The sequence below is a fragment of the Hyperolius riggenbachi genome, chromosome 1, assembly GCF_040937935.1.
Source record: "Hyperolius riggenbachi isolate aHypRig1 chromosome 1, aHypRig1.pri, whole genome shotgun sequence".
In the NCBI taxonomy this organism is placed as follows: domain Eukaryota; kingdom Metazoa; phylum Chordata; class Amphibia; order Anura; family Hyperoliidae; genus Hyperolius; species Hyperolius riggenbachi.
The window spans coordinates 399,072,684-399,088,210 of record NC_090646.1 but is presented as its reverse complement, the minus strand read 5'-3'; the positions used below and the strand labels follow the sequence as shown (position 1 = coordinate 399,088,210).

Genomic DNA, 15,527 nt, shown 5'->3' with positions numbered 1-15,527 from the left:
GGCTAATCTCAGGGAAACTACAGTCCACAAAATAGTCTAAGGACTAATTTAGGAAGGCTGAACTGCACCTGCTATGGGATTCAGCCATTGACCTGCCAGGGGATGAGTGATTTTTTGTTTTGTGTGATGCAATCGAGTGGTAGTGTCTGGAGTTGAACATAATAATAATAATTGTAGTATTTGTATAGTGCCTTTCTCCCGTCGGACTCAAAGCGCTTGCGAGGCAGCCACTAGAGCGCACTCAGTAGGCAGTAGCAGTGTTAAGGAGACTTGCCCAATAAACTCCTTACTGAAATAGGTGCTGGCTTACTGAACAGGCAGAGCTGAGCAGAGCCGAGATTTGAACCCAGGTCTCCTGTGTCAGAGGCAGAGCCCTTAACCATTACACTATCCAGCCACTACATGTGGCAGTTAATGTGCAGCAGAAAAGTGCAGCATGTAAGTTATACCAAGTGGCTGCTGCCCACTCAGATGTTCATGCAGGCCATAGGTGCCATTCCACCACCAATAAAAAATGCTTGCCATTGCTTTCAGGCACCTGTGAGCAGCGCCGGAGCTACCATAGGAAAAATTGGGCAATTGCCCCAGGGCCCCAGAGCCTGTAGGGGCCCCCAAGGTGTCCCTCCCCATCTTAGCTGTTGCTTCCCAGGGACTCTGCAGAGTCTGTTAAGTTGGGAGGTGATTGGGGGAGGGTCAGCAGCCAGCTCAGGGGCCCAGGAGGGAAATTTAGCTGCAACAAAGGGCCTCTAATGACGCTTTTTGGTCGGGGATGTCTGTTGGGGGGCCCCCAGGCTAATTTTGCCCTAGGGCCCAATTGTTACTTGAACCGGCCCTGACTGTGAGATGCATGAGAGCAGACCGTAAATACATTGCTGTTAACTGCCCTTGTAAAAGAGCCTTGAGTATTCAGAATAAGGAATTATATAGAATCATGTTACAGGGAGATATGCATAGAGACCGGTAGAAACTAAAGGAGGCGGACTGTTGTATGATTCATCATTTGAACTTTGCAATCTACATAATTAGGCAAAATATTGGACACATTTTGTGAATGTAAGTGTAGCTAATGTTTCCCACATTAGGCCTTGATCACAGCAAGAAGCTTGTCATTATTTCCTGCTAAACTCTTGCTTAGTCTTGTGAGTGTTAACCTGCTCTAGCATATGTTAATCTCCACACAGCAGTCGTCCTGTGAAAGCTCATTATTAGGGTTAAAATGTAGGCCACCGTCCTCAAACAGAGGGCTTGATACTGCTTACCAGACGTTCTGATTACAACATACATGCAACAAGTTAATTGTAAATTCATTTGTGTGACACTGGCTAATGGTGCTTGTTATGCTGTCAACTATGTGCCACATGGCCAGCCATTCTCAAACAATGACTGGCTCCCTCTCCCCTGCTTTGTATAGGAAAAGCTGCCTAGGTATTGATTTTGTCTTGTATTAAAGCTGTTTATAACAAGATATCATGTAACCAGGCAAATTAGACACTTATTTTCACTAGACTTATTGATCGCAGTGAATCAGGAGGGCATTTCCTTCAAGTTAATGGAAATCAATAAAGTCATGCTGTTTCATTTTACTCTAAACAGAAAAGTGACAGGGGTGGCCGTCCCTTTTGTAGCACATAATGCAGTCTCTATCTAAGATATTCCAAATTCAGCATCGTTTTCTCACCAGAATACTGAACCAGTTACATGAATTCCACTTGTTTCTAAGCTATATATTTTTTATCTTAAGTACTTTGCTAGCTAATCTGTTAACTTTCAAACTACAAGAATATTATCCGGGTTGGTATTGCACAAATATGGTCATGCATTATTCCTATTTTGAAAACCAGCAGTTGTGTAGGAAGAGAGTTGTGAGGATGTCAGTTTCTCTGGCCCCAGTCACATTGTGCCTAACATAAACAAATTTGTTCTGACAGTTCTTGTAAAACAAAGAGCTGGTACACATGTAATGTGTTTTAGATGTGCAGAAGGATCTTGATGTTTTGTTTTTTTCCAGACCGTGTGCTTTTTTCCTTTATGATGCACATAACAATGCATCATGAAATGTGCAAGTCTTTGGGCATGCACAACACACTAAACATACACATGTAAAAACACATGCCTTTTCGTGACTGACAAGTGTGAACATGGCATTTGGAACCTTTCACACTGTGCAAGTTACATTGCTGTACAAAAATTCACACCACACGTTAGATGTGCGGTGCGACTGCACAGTGAAGCTTAAAGTACGATGTAAGTATGCTTCACATCCACTTTTCTTTCCCAGTTAAAGCACAGCATGTTGTGCATTACTGCGGCAGAACCTGCCGTGCCACACCGCTCCATAGGAATATCTTTGCATTGCGTTGCGATAATATTGTCCATTGCGACACAACAGACTTGATGTGAAAGGGCCTTTAATCTCCTTAATCTTGGCTAGACAATCTGTAGTTTAAATCTGAACTCTCTTGTTAGCGAGTAGGGCTGGTCTAAAAGATGAACATAGTTCTGAGTTGATGCAGGATTATGCAAATTGTGCATGCAAATACATGCAGCTTGAAAATGAACCAATCAATTTCCATTTTGGCAGGATTCAATTGGTCTGTTTTCAAGCTGCATACATTTGCATAAACAATTTGTAGAACTGTGCACCAACTCTGAATTATTTCCATCACATTGCCCCTTCCTATTAGTGAGTAGTATTAGTGAGTGCTAGCAAGAAGATTTTGGAGCTGTTACAAACTCTTTGAATGAAAACTAGTGTGCAATGTAAACTGAGGAAGATGCACTTTTAAGCTTGGATAGTAAAGACAATTCATATCAGGCTAGAGTGCTCATGCAAGCCTTGTTTTTGCCTTACAGTCTTACACTACAATAGGAACATAAGGCCATGGCTAACTATGGTAGGGATTAGACTGTAAGCTCCTCAGAGGGACAGTTATTGACATGACTATTCATTATATTTTACTTTCATCATTATGAATGAACATGGCTCCTGATTGGAGTCATGTTCATGCATTCCCAGGCACTTTGATTGGCTAGGGGAACACATATTCCCCTTCACCAATCCCGACATGTAAATTGCACCATGAACGAGCGGCGGGAGCATACACCGCTGATTGACAGGATGTACCAGTGCTTTCTGTTTGTGTTAGATTATTTGTTGAAAGTTTATTCAAAATCTAGTGTGAGAAGAGATGTCCTCTGAAACCACTAATGGCATTGTTGGTGACCCTTCTTGTCGGATCGCTACCAAACTTTTTTTGTTTCTCTTTGCCCCTCCCCTCTCCACAGAACAGGTTTCCAAGCAGAATGTCTGTACAATGATCATAGCCAGTCTGTTATCAGAACATTGTTTTCAAGTGAAATTTTTTTAAAGTGTGTACATGGCTTTACACAAGCCAAACATTTATTAGTGGTGACTAATATTGAAAATGCTTATGAATGTTTATTACTAATATCAGATAGTTGGTTGAGCATTCACTTTTCAGAACTACTTGCATTACAGGAACTTGTACAACCAGCATAAGGGCTGGTTCAGACGGACGTTTGGAGGTGTCGCGTTTGTTGGCGTCGCGGCGGCAATGCGTTCGGGCTTTCAGCAGTGTTCGCATTGCGTTCGGATGCAGTCGCGTTTTTTCTTCCCCTAGGGGAACATTACCCGTCGCGGTTAACCGCCCCTGGAAGCAACATGTAGCTTCCAGGGGCTCCTTGAACGCCAGTAAAAATCGGGACCCGAACGCCGCATTCCTGTAAACGCACGTGAAAGCTTGGTACAAACGCTCCCATTCACTTGAATGGGAGCGTTTAACGCCAAGCCCCGAACGCTGGCAGTAAACGCTCTGCAAGCGTCCGTCTGAACCAGCCCTAAGCTAGGCAGTCATAATAGCTGAAATAATTGTGTCGTCCAATATTTTATATTCATCTGATGATGAGCATTTCATGTTTTTAAACAAAGATTGTTGGGATGTTTGGTGAAAAATAAAATAAATAGTACTAGAATTACGAGCAGTATAAATGAGCTAATAACAGGCAATGATGATCATTAATTATTCTTAATATTAAGTTCAGGAGTAATTAGATATGTTTCAGTCAAAGGAAATCCTCAAGTTGGATTCATATTTATATTCTTATAATAATAATAGTATTAACCCTTCTGGCGGTAAAGCCGCGCAGGAGGATTTCTCAGGCCCTGCTGGGCCGATTTGCATAATTTTTCTTTTTTTTGATACACGCAGCTACCACTTTGCTAGCTGCGTGTGCACACCGATCGCCGCCGCTACCCGCCAATTCGCCGCTACCTGCCGTGCCACCCCTCCCCTCCCAGACCCCATGCACTGCCTGGCCAATCAGTGCAAGGCAGTGCTGAGGGGTGGATCGGGACCCCCTTTGACGTCGATGATGTCATCCCACCCGTTGCCATGGCGTCGGGGGAAGCCCTAATGGAAATACCGTTCAGAACGGGATTTCTGGACGGGCTTGATCGCCTGAGGCGATCGAAGAGGGTGGGGGGATGCCGTTGCACAGTGGCTATCATGTAGCGAGCCCTAGGCTCGCTACATGATTAAAAAAAAAAAAAAACTGCTGCGCTGCCCCCTGGCGGTTTTTAATAGACCACCAGGAGGGTTAAAGAGAATCTGTACTCTGAAATTCTTACGATAAAAAGCATACCATTCTATTCATTTTGTTCTCCTGGGCCCCTCTGTGCTGTTTCTGCCACTCCCTGCTGCAATCCTGGCTTGTAATTGCCAGTTTTAGGCAGTGTTTACAAACAAAAGACATTGCTGCTAACCAGCATGTGATAGGCTGAGAGTAGTCTGTGACTCTTACAGAGCCTGGAGGGGGTGTGGAGAGAGGGTGTGTATAGCTTCTTCTTATCACAAGCAAAGCAGCACATTCCAGCCTGAGCCAACAAAACCATCAGAGGAAAGAAGATTAGATTATATAACAGAGATAATACAGCCACTGTGCAACTAGGAAAGGCTGCAGTAAGTTAAGACAGACCACATTAGAACAGGTAAAGGAACTTATAGCATAGAAGAAATAAGGCCGAAAAATTTGTTACAGAGTCTCTTTAAGTTCTGTCTGAAAACAGGTCTGCATGAAAACAACTTGAAAGGATCCTGGCTGTAAAGTTTCAACTATTTGTCATACCTTAGTAAAATTAATTGTGTTGGGAGAACATTAGAGCTCAGATAATTGTCACCTGCTAGTAAGTAAACCAAAAGCAGACAAAGGATAAGATGAAAATTTTCTTCGAATTCTCACAGGGTGATTCACAGCATGTGTGTCAATGAGATAGATACAGAGACATCTCAGAGATCATGGGGTCAATTAAGGTCTTGCAGTTTAATGACATAAGTGTTATTGCACCATTAATAGGCAGTCCTGTAGAGGCACTTAAAATTGTTAATAGTGGTTAAGGTAGATTTAAAAAAGGTGTGAATTTGCTCCAACTGTATTTTGGTAGAAAGAAATCTAGATAGAATGAAATGAAATAGTGGGCCTGCCAGCCCATTAACTAAGTGCATTATTTTGCTGCATTTGCTGGATAGAGAGTAAGATGTTGGCCTGCAATAGGAGTGCCACAGATTCCATTTGTACATGTGCGAAAACGTTAGTTTAGTAAGCAGTAATGCTAAAATTGTTGCCAGAACTGTTGACCCACTACACAACATAAGCCAGTGCATAAGCTAAATAAAATGTTCTTTGCTAAACAGTAATTCATATTTTGCCTGACACAAAATTTTCAAAAAAATTTAATGGATTTTTGCATGATGGACGTTTTCACAAAAAATGAAAACTTTCACAGATATATGTCTTATCATGCCCATTGACTCCAATGCATTCAGTAAAAATGTGTTTTGGCTTACCAATATATTTTTATGAATATTTCCATCTACACGAAAATGTGATGTTTTTAAAAAAAAAAAAAAGACAACAAACATAGCCATATTTTCTCATCACTACATGTGAATATTTTTAAAGGTTAACTATTGTGAAAATTGTACATTTTAAAATAAACATAAACACATACAAAGAAGAAGTACATTTCTTTCAGAGTAGAATGAGCCATCAATGATTGGTCCTATGTTGCTGTCACTTACAATAGGTAGTAGAAATCTGACAGATTTGACAGGTTTTGGACTAGCCCATCTCCTCATGGAGGGGTTCTCAGGATTTTCTTTATTTTCAAAAGGACTTAGTAAATGGTAGCGTCTCTGTCCAACTGCCAAAACAGTGTGCAGTGAGCAGGGAGGCTGGCCAGCATCTTTGTTTTAAGTCCTTTTCAGTGAGTGTCTTTATAAAGAATAAAGGCCATGCTGAGAATCAGCAACATAGGAGAAAAGTAATTTATGGCACATTCTACTGTGGAAGAAACACACTTCTTGTTTGTATGTTGTTTACATGTATTTTCAATTTTACAGTTTTTCACAACAGTGGTCCTTTAACCTCCTTGGCGGTTAATTTTTTTTTTCATAATTTAAAAAAATCCTTTTTTTTTTAATTTTTTTTTTTGTTTCATGTAAAGCTACCAGAGTGGTAGCTACATGAAACACCACTAGAGGGCGCATGTGGCCCTCTAGTCCGATCGTCGCCGGCATCTATAGCAAACAGGGGAACGCGTATATAATGCGTTCCCCTGTTTGGCTTCTCCTGTCGCCATGGCGACGATCGGGATGACGTCATGGACGTCAGCCGACGTCCTGACGTCAGGCACACCCGATCCAGCCCATAGCGCTGCCCGGAACTCATTGATCCGGGCAGCGCAGGGCTCTGGCGGGGGGGGGGCCCTCTTCAGCCGCTGCGTGCGGCCGATCGCCGCAGAGCGGCGGCGATCAAGCTGTGCGCGCGGCTAGCAAAGTGCTGGCTGCGCGCACAGCAATTTACAGCGCACAAATTGCCCCACCAGGGGCTGAGATCTCCCCCTGCGCGGCATAGCCCGAGCTCAGCTCGGGCTTACCGCCAGGGAGGTTAAGCAGCACCAACCTGTTGAAGAGGCCTAGGGTCAAACAGCTTAAGTTTAAAACATTGATTTTCAAAAAATTTCTAAATATTGTTACTTTTATACACATAATTAAATTAAAGCATAATTGTAGGCACTGTTTTCTTCTTTTTGAGAGGATACAAGGTTTTATTGCAGTCAATGACCCACATACCCATTTGGTACATTTTTCCTCCCTCATTTGGTAAAGTGAGTGAGATATGGTTCAGTGTTAGTTGTGGAAAGATCAGATGAAATCAAACCAACAAATGTTGCTTCAGGTAATACCTTTAGGGCTCTTTCCCACTAAGATGTTGCGTTAGATGCGACATTAAGGTCGCATAACGTGCCCCTAACGCAACGCATGTGAGCTTTGAAGTTGGACGTTATATAGAGCCGCGTTATGCGTCTCTTGATGCGTCCGTGATGCGTACTTTTTGACGCATACTATCAGACGAAAACGGCGCATGCAGCAAAAGACTGTGGAGACCACGTGATAGACACTCCGCATCACGTGGTCCCGCCAGCCAATCGCCGCACAAAGCGGCCGCTCTAAGAAGTAAACACTGCACGTCACACAGTGCAGTGAATATTAATTAGCCATGTGGCTAGGGACAATAGCGGACTCTCCCCTCCTCCTCTCCTGCACTGAGCATGTGCAAACAGTCTAACGCGGCTAAACCCGCATATAACGCACAGCATGCTGCACTTTCTTTGAACGTGCAGCGTTACACTGTAACACAACGTGGGCACTGTGAACTGCCCATTGATTTTTCATTACTGTGAGTTGGGCTGCGTTACAGGCTGCTCTAACGTGCGCCTGTAACGTCCCACTGTGAAAGCAGCCTTAATCACTAATTGTACAAGAAAACTATAAATCAACATTTGCTTCATGAAAATAAATTCTCTCATGCCCATTGACTTCAATACATTTGGAAAAAACATTTTTGTGCATATTCTAATCTATGCAAAATTGCGTTTTCTCATAACCCATAGTCTTCAATGCATTAGGTGAAAATATGTTTTCTTATGCCCATTTTATTTTTGCTAATATTGTAATGTTGTAATATTGTAATGTATGCAAAAATGTTCACAAAAATGGTGATATTCTCCCATCACTATACAATAGGTGTTTAAAAAAACAAAAAGACCAAGGAATAGATTAAAGATGTACCCCAATCATGTTTTAGTTAAAATGTTAAAAAGTTTTAATTCACTTTACCTTCTGATCCACTACCTTATGTCATAGTTACAGGAAAAATCTCATAGATGAAGACACTGTAATAACATATTTAACAGAAATTCTTACCCGTATTTGTGCTATCCAAAATGTAAAGAAAACATTAACTGCTCTTTTAAGCATCCAATAAATACGAAGGAGGCACTCAAAATGGCTTCAAACATGCATTTATATCAAATATCAGCAGTACACGACATGTTTCGGGGAAATCTCCTTCATCAGGTGATGAAGGGGATTTCCCCGAAACATGTCGTGTACTGCTGAGATTTGGTATAAACCCAAGTTTTAAGCCATTTGAGTGCCTTCTTCATATTTATTTGATCCTTGTCGTGTGTGTGGAGTTGTGACCCACAGAGGGATTAAGCCACCGGCGAAGTAGGCCTGATCAGGCTTACCTACACAGTGAGCTTGCAGCCAAATCTGTGTTTGTGCTCTTTTAAGTGCAAAACCCAGCATTGTAGTTTTTAAGGCCACAGAGTACTCATACAAGAAGCAGTAAGGTAAGTCAGGGTTTGTTTCAAAAATCCAGTCATGTGTGGCGGGACCAGTTCTAACTACAATGGGGCCCTGGGCAAAAATTATATGGAGCCCCCATATTAATCCCCCACTCATTAACGGCCATAAGGTTGCCCCTTTGTTTCCACATCTCAATGTAAGCACATTTGGTGGCCCCTTTGTTGTAGTACTGAGTGTTCCCCTGGGCCCCAAAGAGCTCTCCTGCTTAAGTGAATTCTGCTTCTAAGGACCAGAGCACGCAGGCCAGACAGGTGAGTTTGCTCTGCTGCCAAGTACTCTACAGGGGCCCCGTGGACCACAGTTCACTTGAACTTGGAGACCTGGGCGGGCCCAGCATCCGGTTCATGGGCCCGGGGCAAATGCCCAGTTAGCCTCTATGAAATCGCAACTTAAAGAAATTCAACTTTTCTAGCACTTCACTTAACAGAAAGTTTGAAATATGTATAGGTTTGTGTCTTCGTACTTCCCTGTAGCGATATATATTGAACAATTGCATTGTATGAGTTTTATTTTGAAACCAGTGGAACATATTGAATAGGTGAATACATTTATTCCCAAATTATGCTCACATACTTAGCAATTAAAATGCTTGATCAGAGATTTGATCTGATAATTTAATTTAATATTATCAAAATCAATTATCAATCTGTTCAATTTCATAAAGAATAAATAAAATTATCAAATTTGGTGGAAAATCAAGGAATTTTTCCTTTACCTTATCAATAACTTAAACCAAGAGCTAGTTCTAGTGTTTTAAGTAGATCTCTATATAGAACATTGGTGCTAACTTACAAATAGGGATAAGCAATCAAAATTTTACGTTCGGTCTCGCCATGATTTTGCGGCAATCAGGCTTAAGGTGGGCACTAATGATACAATTTGCAGAACGATCATTTATGAATGATTCTTCATATGAATAATCGCAATTGATCGTTTGGAACCACTAATGGTCAAAATCTCGTAACCAATCCGATCAGATTATTGAAATTGAACTGATTTTTGGATTGATTCTGTCAATGTAATTGGATTGATTAGGAGATATTTGTCCATTAGGGTCCCAAACTATTATTTCTGATCATTTATACGAATAATCGTTTGTAAACAATGGTTTGGCAAATAGTACTGTTAGTTGCCTCCTTTAGAGAGATTCTCACAAAATGGGCAACCAATTTTGCTATGCGGACATGCTAGCGAAGAATGAGGATTTACAATGGTTTTTTATGTGAATGAATGTAAATTATACCTTATCCATGTTGCACAATCATTCAGTTGATTTTATTGATGCTTTTATGCAATTTTCGATTGCTTAACTTCGATGTATGAGCATTTTGTCTAATCGAAAGTGGCAGTTTTGCTAAACTGATTCACAAGTTTCTTGTAGACCAATCAGAAGTTTAACCACTTGCCGACCACACGCTTATACCGTGCGTCGGCAAAGTGGCAGCTGCAGGACCAGCGACGCAGTACTGCGTCGCCAGCTGCAGGCTGATTAATCAGGAAGCAGCCGCTCGCGCGAGCGGCTGCTTCCTGTCAATTCACGGCGGGGGGCTCCGTGAATAGCCTGCGGGCTGCCGATGGCGGCTCGCAGGCTAAATGTAAACACAAGCGGAAATAATCCGCTTTGTTTACATTGTACGGCACTGCTGCGCAGCAGCGCCGTAAGGCAGATCGGCGATCCCTGGCCAATCAGCGGCCGGGGATCGCCGCCATGTGACAGGGGACGTCCTGTCACTGGCTGCACAGGACGGATAGCATCCTGTGCAGCCCCGATCACCGGGCGGACAGGTAGGAGAGGGAGGGGGGTGAATGTCGCCGCGGAGGGGGGCTTTGAGGTGCCCCCCCCGCAACTAGCCTGCCCACCAGAGCGATCAGACCCCCCCTGCACACCATCCCCATAGGGGGGAAAAAAGGGGGGCGATCTGATCGCTCTGCATGAAACCTGATCTGTGCTGGGGGCTGCAGAGCCCACCCAGCACAGATCACAAAAAATAACGCTGGTCCTTAAGGGGGGGGTAAAGGGTGGGTCCTCAGGTGGTTAATAGAAATTTTATTAACTTGCCACCAATGTTTTTTGTTTTTGCTCATCCCTACTCGCAAACAATGGTCAACCAAGGCCAGTGGAGAAAACAAACCTGTCTCCACTTGGGCCTGTGAGAAAACCATGAGTTTGTTGCTCTCCACCGGAAATACAAAGTGGTAAGTTCAAAACCCCACCTTCTACCTAAAAGATGGGTTACTGTAATTGCATAGATTTAAAAGTGCCACATATTAATTTGGGCACAAGATATTAGAATACTCATACTAATACTGTTACTGATATTTTACTATTAGCCTATATTATCCTATCCCCACACCATCCTCCCCTATCACTAACCTACCCCATATCTATGGCTAATACTAATCTACCCCCTAACTATTCCTAACAATAATCTACCTATGCCTGGCACTAGCACCACTACTATCAAATTTCACTCACCAGTATTGCCACAGCTACTAGGAGTTTGTTACTGTGCTACTCCATTGTCACTATTCCCGCTGATACGGAATTTGGTTACACAATAGCCTAACTCCATCACTGCTATTTGCGCTACACACTACCTAAATTCCACAGCCACTTCTCTGTCACTTTAGGCCCAAATTACCTGATGTAGATGGTTATTTTAGAAACTAACATTGGCACCTGTGACTGTGTCCAATTTTTGGGCTATGGATTGTGCCCAAATGATCTTCTTGTAATAATCTAATAGGAGGTGCTAAAAAAATTGACATATCTTTAGGGCTCCATTCTTCAGAGTTAAGTTCCCCACATTCTTCCTGTGAAATTGTTTTTTTTTAAAAAATGTATATATTTTTGACACCACTTTTTAGATTATACTGTAAATCTGGTGGAAAAGTAATAGATTAAATGAGAGAGAATTGTAAAACAGATGACAGTGATTAAACACTTCACGTTAGAGTTTAACGTCTTAATAGAATTCAGTTTCTTCATAGAACTGCATAGCTTATATTGACTTTGGTTATTTTAATAATTTAGACTGGTCACCATCAGAGTTCATCTGCAGCCTTTATTGATCTTTGAAATAAAATAGATGCACACAGACACACACACACACACACAGACACACACATACACACAGACACACACACACACAGACACACACACACACACACACACACACACACACACACACACACACACACACACTAACACACACACACACTAACACACACACACACATACACTAACACACACACTAACACACACACTAACACACACACACACACACACACACGTTCACACATATTTATTTTTTAACTCATTTTCAAACCTTCCATCACATATTTTGTCTTTTCGTGAGATACATAGGCTGCATAATTTGCAACATTATCACCTTCCCTATGCCACTGCTTTATTAAATCCAAGCTTTCATTGGCCCTCAGAAAAACTGACTGGGACCTGACTACTGGCATATTTCAGTTCTATCTGATCACTCTCTGCCCTGTAGATTCAAACAGAGTAAGGTCCATGATGTTGCAAGCAGCCAACTTAACTGACATACTTGCTAGACCAGACTGTCCAAGGCTCAGGGGAGTCCAGTTTGACTAAAACAGCAGCAGCACAGACAAGGTACTAAGGCTGCATACGGTGAAGCCATAGAACCAATTTCACTATACACTATATAATGTACAAATAATAAACATTATATAGAAATATATTAAACATAATATAGAAATCTTTTTTGGCATTCAGTTGAAGTTATAAGGTAAACTTTGTAAGTATTGTAAAGTAAACAGTAGACTTTGTATTATTTACTTTTTTTTGTTTACCAAGACACAAGAAACACCTGTTGTCCTAAAGAAGAATATATTCATGCAGGAATAAGATAGATAGATAGGTAGATAGATAGATAGATAGATAGATAGATAGATAGATAGATAGATAGATAGATAGATAGATAGATAGATACTGTGTGAACATGAAAAACAAAAATGGCAGACAATGTACTACTGTACAATAATACTAATATTGTTTTGTCTTGTGTTCACTGTACCTGTCCTTCTGTATTTAAAAGTTAATAAAATGTATGACAGACAGATAGGTTATAGACAGATTGAATAAGGGTAAAATTAAGATACAATTTAAAATTTGTATCACCGCATTCAGTTAAAAGCAATACTGAGGCAAGTTCAGGATTTGTGAAATTATGTAGATTTTTGAAGACCAGAGCAATTACCATTATTCTATAAAACATTTAGAGTGACAATAATGGAAACCATAATTAAAAAAAAAGTCTATATGGTCTAATGTACCTGTTCAAGTTTTTCTTTAATAATACAATAATAAAAAAGTATTAAAGGATTGTATTACAAAGTAAACTAACATGGTGGTAAATAACACATCAATATAAATACAATCACAAACCCATACACCAACTATTTCATTGGAACAATGATGTATAAAGGTCATTTAAAATATATATTTAACTTAACGTGCAAAATGATAACAAAAATATTTTCAAATATACAATAAGTGAATAAAACACAAGCCTCTAGAAAACAGATACACAAGCCATCTTTATTGCACACAGTTGGCATAACAGATGTAAACAGCCTGTAACAGCGAGCACATGACTCATCTCTAAAGACCTCACAGTTACGGTAGTAGAACGCACATATTTGGCACACAACGCTTTTACAGAACTTTAAGACAATCATAACAAACTGCACATGCTAGCCAGAACGAACACTTCTATCTCTCAGCACTGCGGGCAAGAGAACTCCTATCAGCAATTTAGTGGCAGATTATTAAACACAACAGTGACAAATTTTACATTTTCAGTCTGGCAAAAATAAAGGCAATAACAATTCTCACACGCTCTTCAGAAATAAATGCAGTCAGGATGGGGCGTCAATGCACATTCCTCCTCTGAGTACAGAAAACTTGGTAACTTAAACTGAGGCTCCCTGAATGCCATAGCAACATATCATTTTCATTAGTTAAAGCATTGCACACAAACAAGAGTATTTAAGATTGCTATAGAAACATTCTACAATTGAATAAGTGAAATCAATCTGGTGCACAGGAGGCTTCAGCTGGATTCTGTCACAACCAACCACCCACCTTTTCTTTAAATAATACCAAAAAATAATTTTGTGAAATATCCTTTGTGGAGTCAAGAGAAGATATCAGCCATAATGAGAAAGCTGCTGCCTGCTTAGACAGTAAATCTCACTGTCCACTATTTCCTACACCAGTGAGCCAAGATGAAAGTGCCCATTGTCTGAAAACTGTACTAATTGTAAAAAGATACTCGGAGCAGTAAGCATAATAATTATCCAAGCAAAAAAACAAGCAAGTCAATCAAGTGTAGAATGAAAAGAATAAAAACACTGGCAGCGAAAGCAACCCAAGAATGAAATTAATATTCATAATGGAATGTCAATCAGAAGTTTCCCATTCAGAGCATCGTTGTTGCATACAAGAGGCCATTGTCTCTAGAGAAGAAAATCAGAATCTGAAGAGGAGGAAAAAAAAAATCTCATGTAGCAGGAGCGAAAAGAGAAAAAGGCTTTCCTTTCTATAGACACTTGTTACTGGTCCGACTGTTCCCAAGCTCAGAAACTTTGTGGCTATCTTTCCTTCACCGGTAACATTAAAACTGTTTTTGAAGATCCACCCTCTCTATCACAGCTGCCTTAATATGAGCAAAGAAAAAAATCCACGCTCTAGCAAACAATGAGAGGAAAAAGGACAGAATATGCATAGCCTCATTAAGTAAATTTAATTACACCAGGCGGAATATTAATCAGTGGCTGCTCCAATTAGTGTATTCACTGCAAGGACGAAGGACATCAAATTAAACTGAAGTGCAGGGGACAATCACATACTGATTAGGAAGCTGAATACAACCTGATACAATGAGTCCTTTAAATAATTATTAGAAGGAAAACAGAATAAAGAAACAGATTGCACTGTTTTAGGATCATCTCAAGAACAATTAGCCAACAGTGGGATGACATAGCTGTCTGTGACTGCTTCGAAAGCTCCACTCATACAACATCCAGCTTGGCATGGAAAAAAAATGTTTTCCAATTTTTTTTTGTATAAAAGTCACATCATCCTGTTTGGGTTTTAAGACAGCCAAAAACCGTAACCACAGCAAAGGGAGAAATCCTATCTAACCCATTGATATAGACTCTGCATTGTAACTGAACTTGAGCTTGAGACTTCACCGACAGTGAACTTTACAACACGTGTATCGCAACAGTGAAGGAGGAGTTCAAGGAAGGGAAAAAAAACTTACGACGGAGCACAAAAAAGTGTTTTCAAGTCAACTTACCATCCACCAGGTCCTGGCTGACATGTCATAACATAGTTGCCATTTTATGGAGCTGTCAGATGCTTTCCCAGCCATTACACTGTCAGCAACCTTCATCAGATGCAGCTCAATGGGGAGATAAGATACCTAATCAAAAACCCATCAGCAGTGGCTTGCTAGGCTACATGTAGGCCAATCCTTATCAGACTGCATCATGGGAAAAGCTCCCTTATTAGCAAGAACTCCAACCTCACGGATCTAAAGACAAGGATCAGCTATTTTTTCTTCTTCCTTCTTTTGTCTGAAAAGGATTGGTGAAAATATCATGTGCTCTTTGTGTATCATATGCACCAAGAATTAAGTATCTTGCAAGTGGGCGTCTAACTAATTTGCCTGCCTATGTGGACTAAAGTTTATTTGCATTCCCATCTGTTGAATATTGTTTGACATGGTCTACACTCTGCAAAGAGGAGAT

At 40.8% G+C, this 15,527-nt stretch overlaps 1 protein-coding gene across 2 annotated transcripts in view; it reads right to left on the bottom strand.

Annotated features, from left to right (window-relative positions):
• Positions 1-15,169, bottom strand: part of NFIB (nuclear factor I B) — a 561,260-nt gene extending 546,091 nt beyond the window's left edge. The window contains exon 1 of one of the 2 annotated variants that reach the window (XM_068234892.1): positions 15,074-15,169. In XM_068234892.1, the coding sequence (XP_068090993.1) occupies positions 15,074-15,169 (96 nt within the window). The remainder of the gene's footprint in view (positions 1-15,073) is intronic. The other variant, XM_068234884.1, reaches the window with a different exon arrangement.
• Positions 15,170-15,527: the final 358 nt, after the last annotated feature.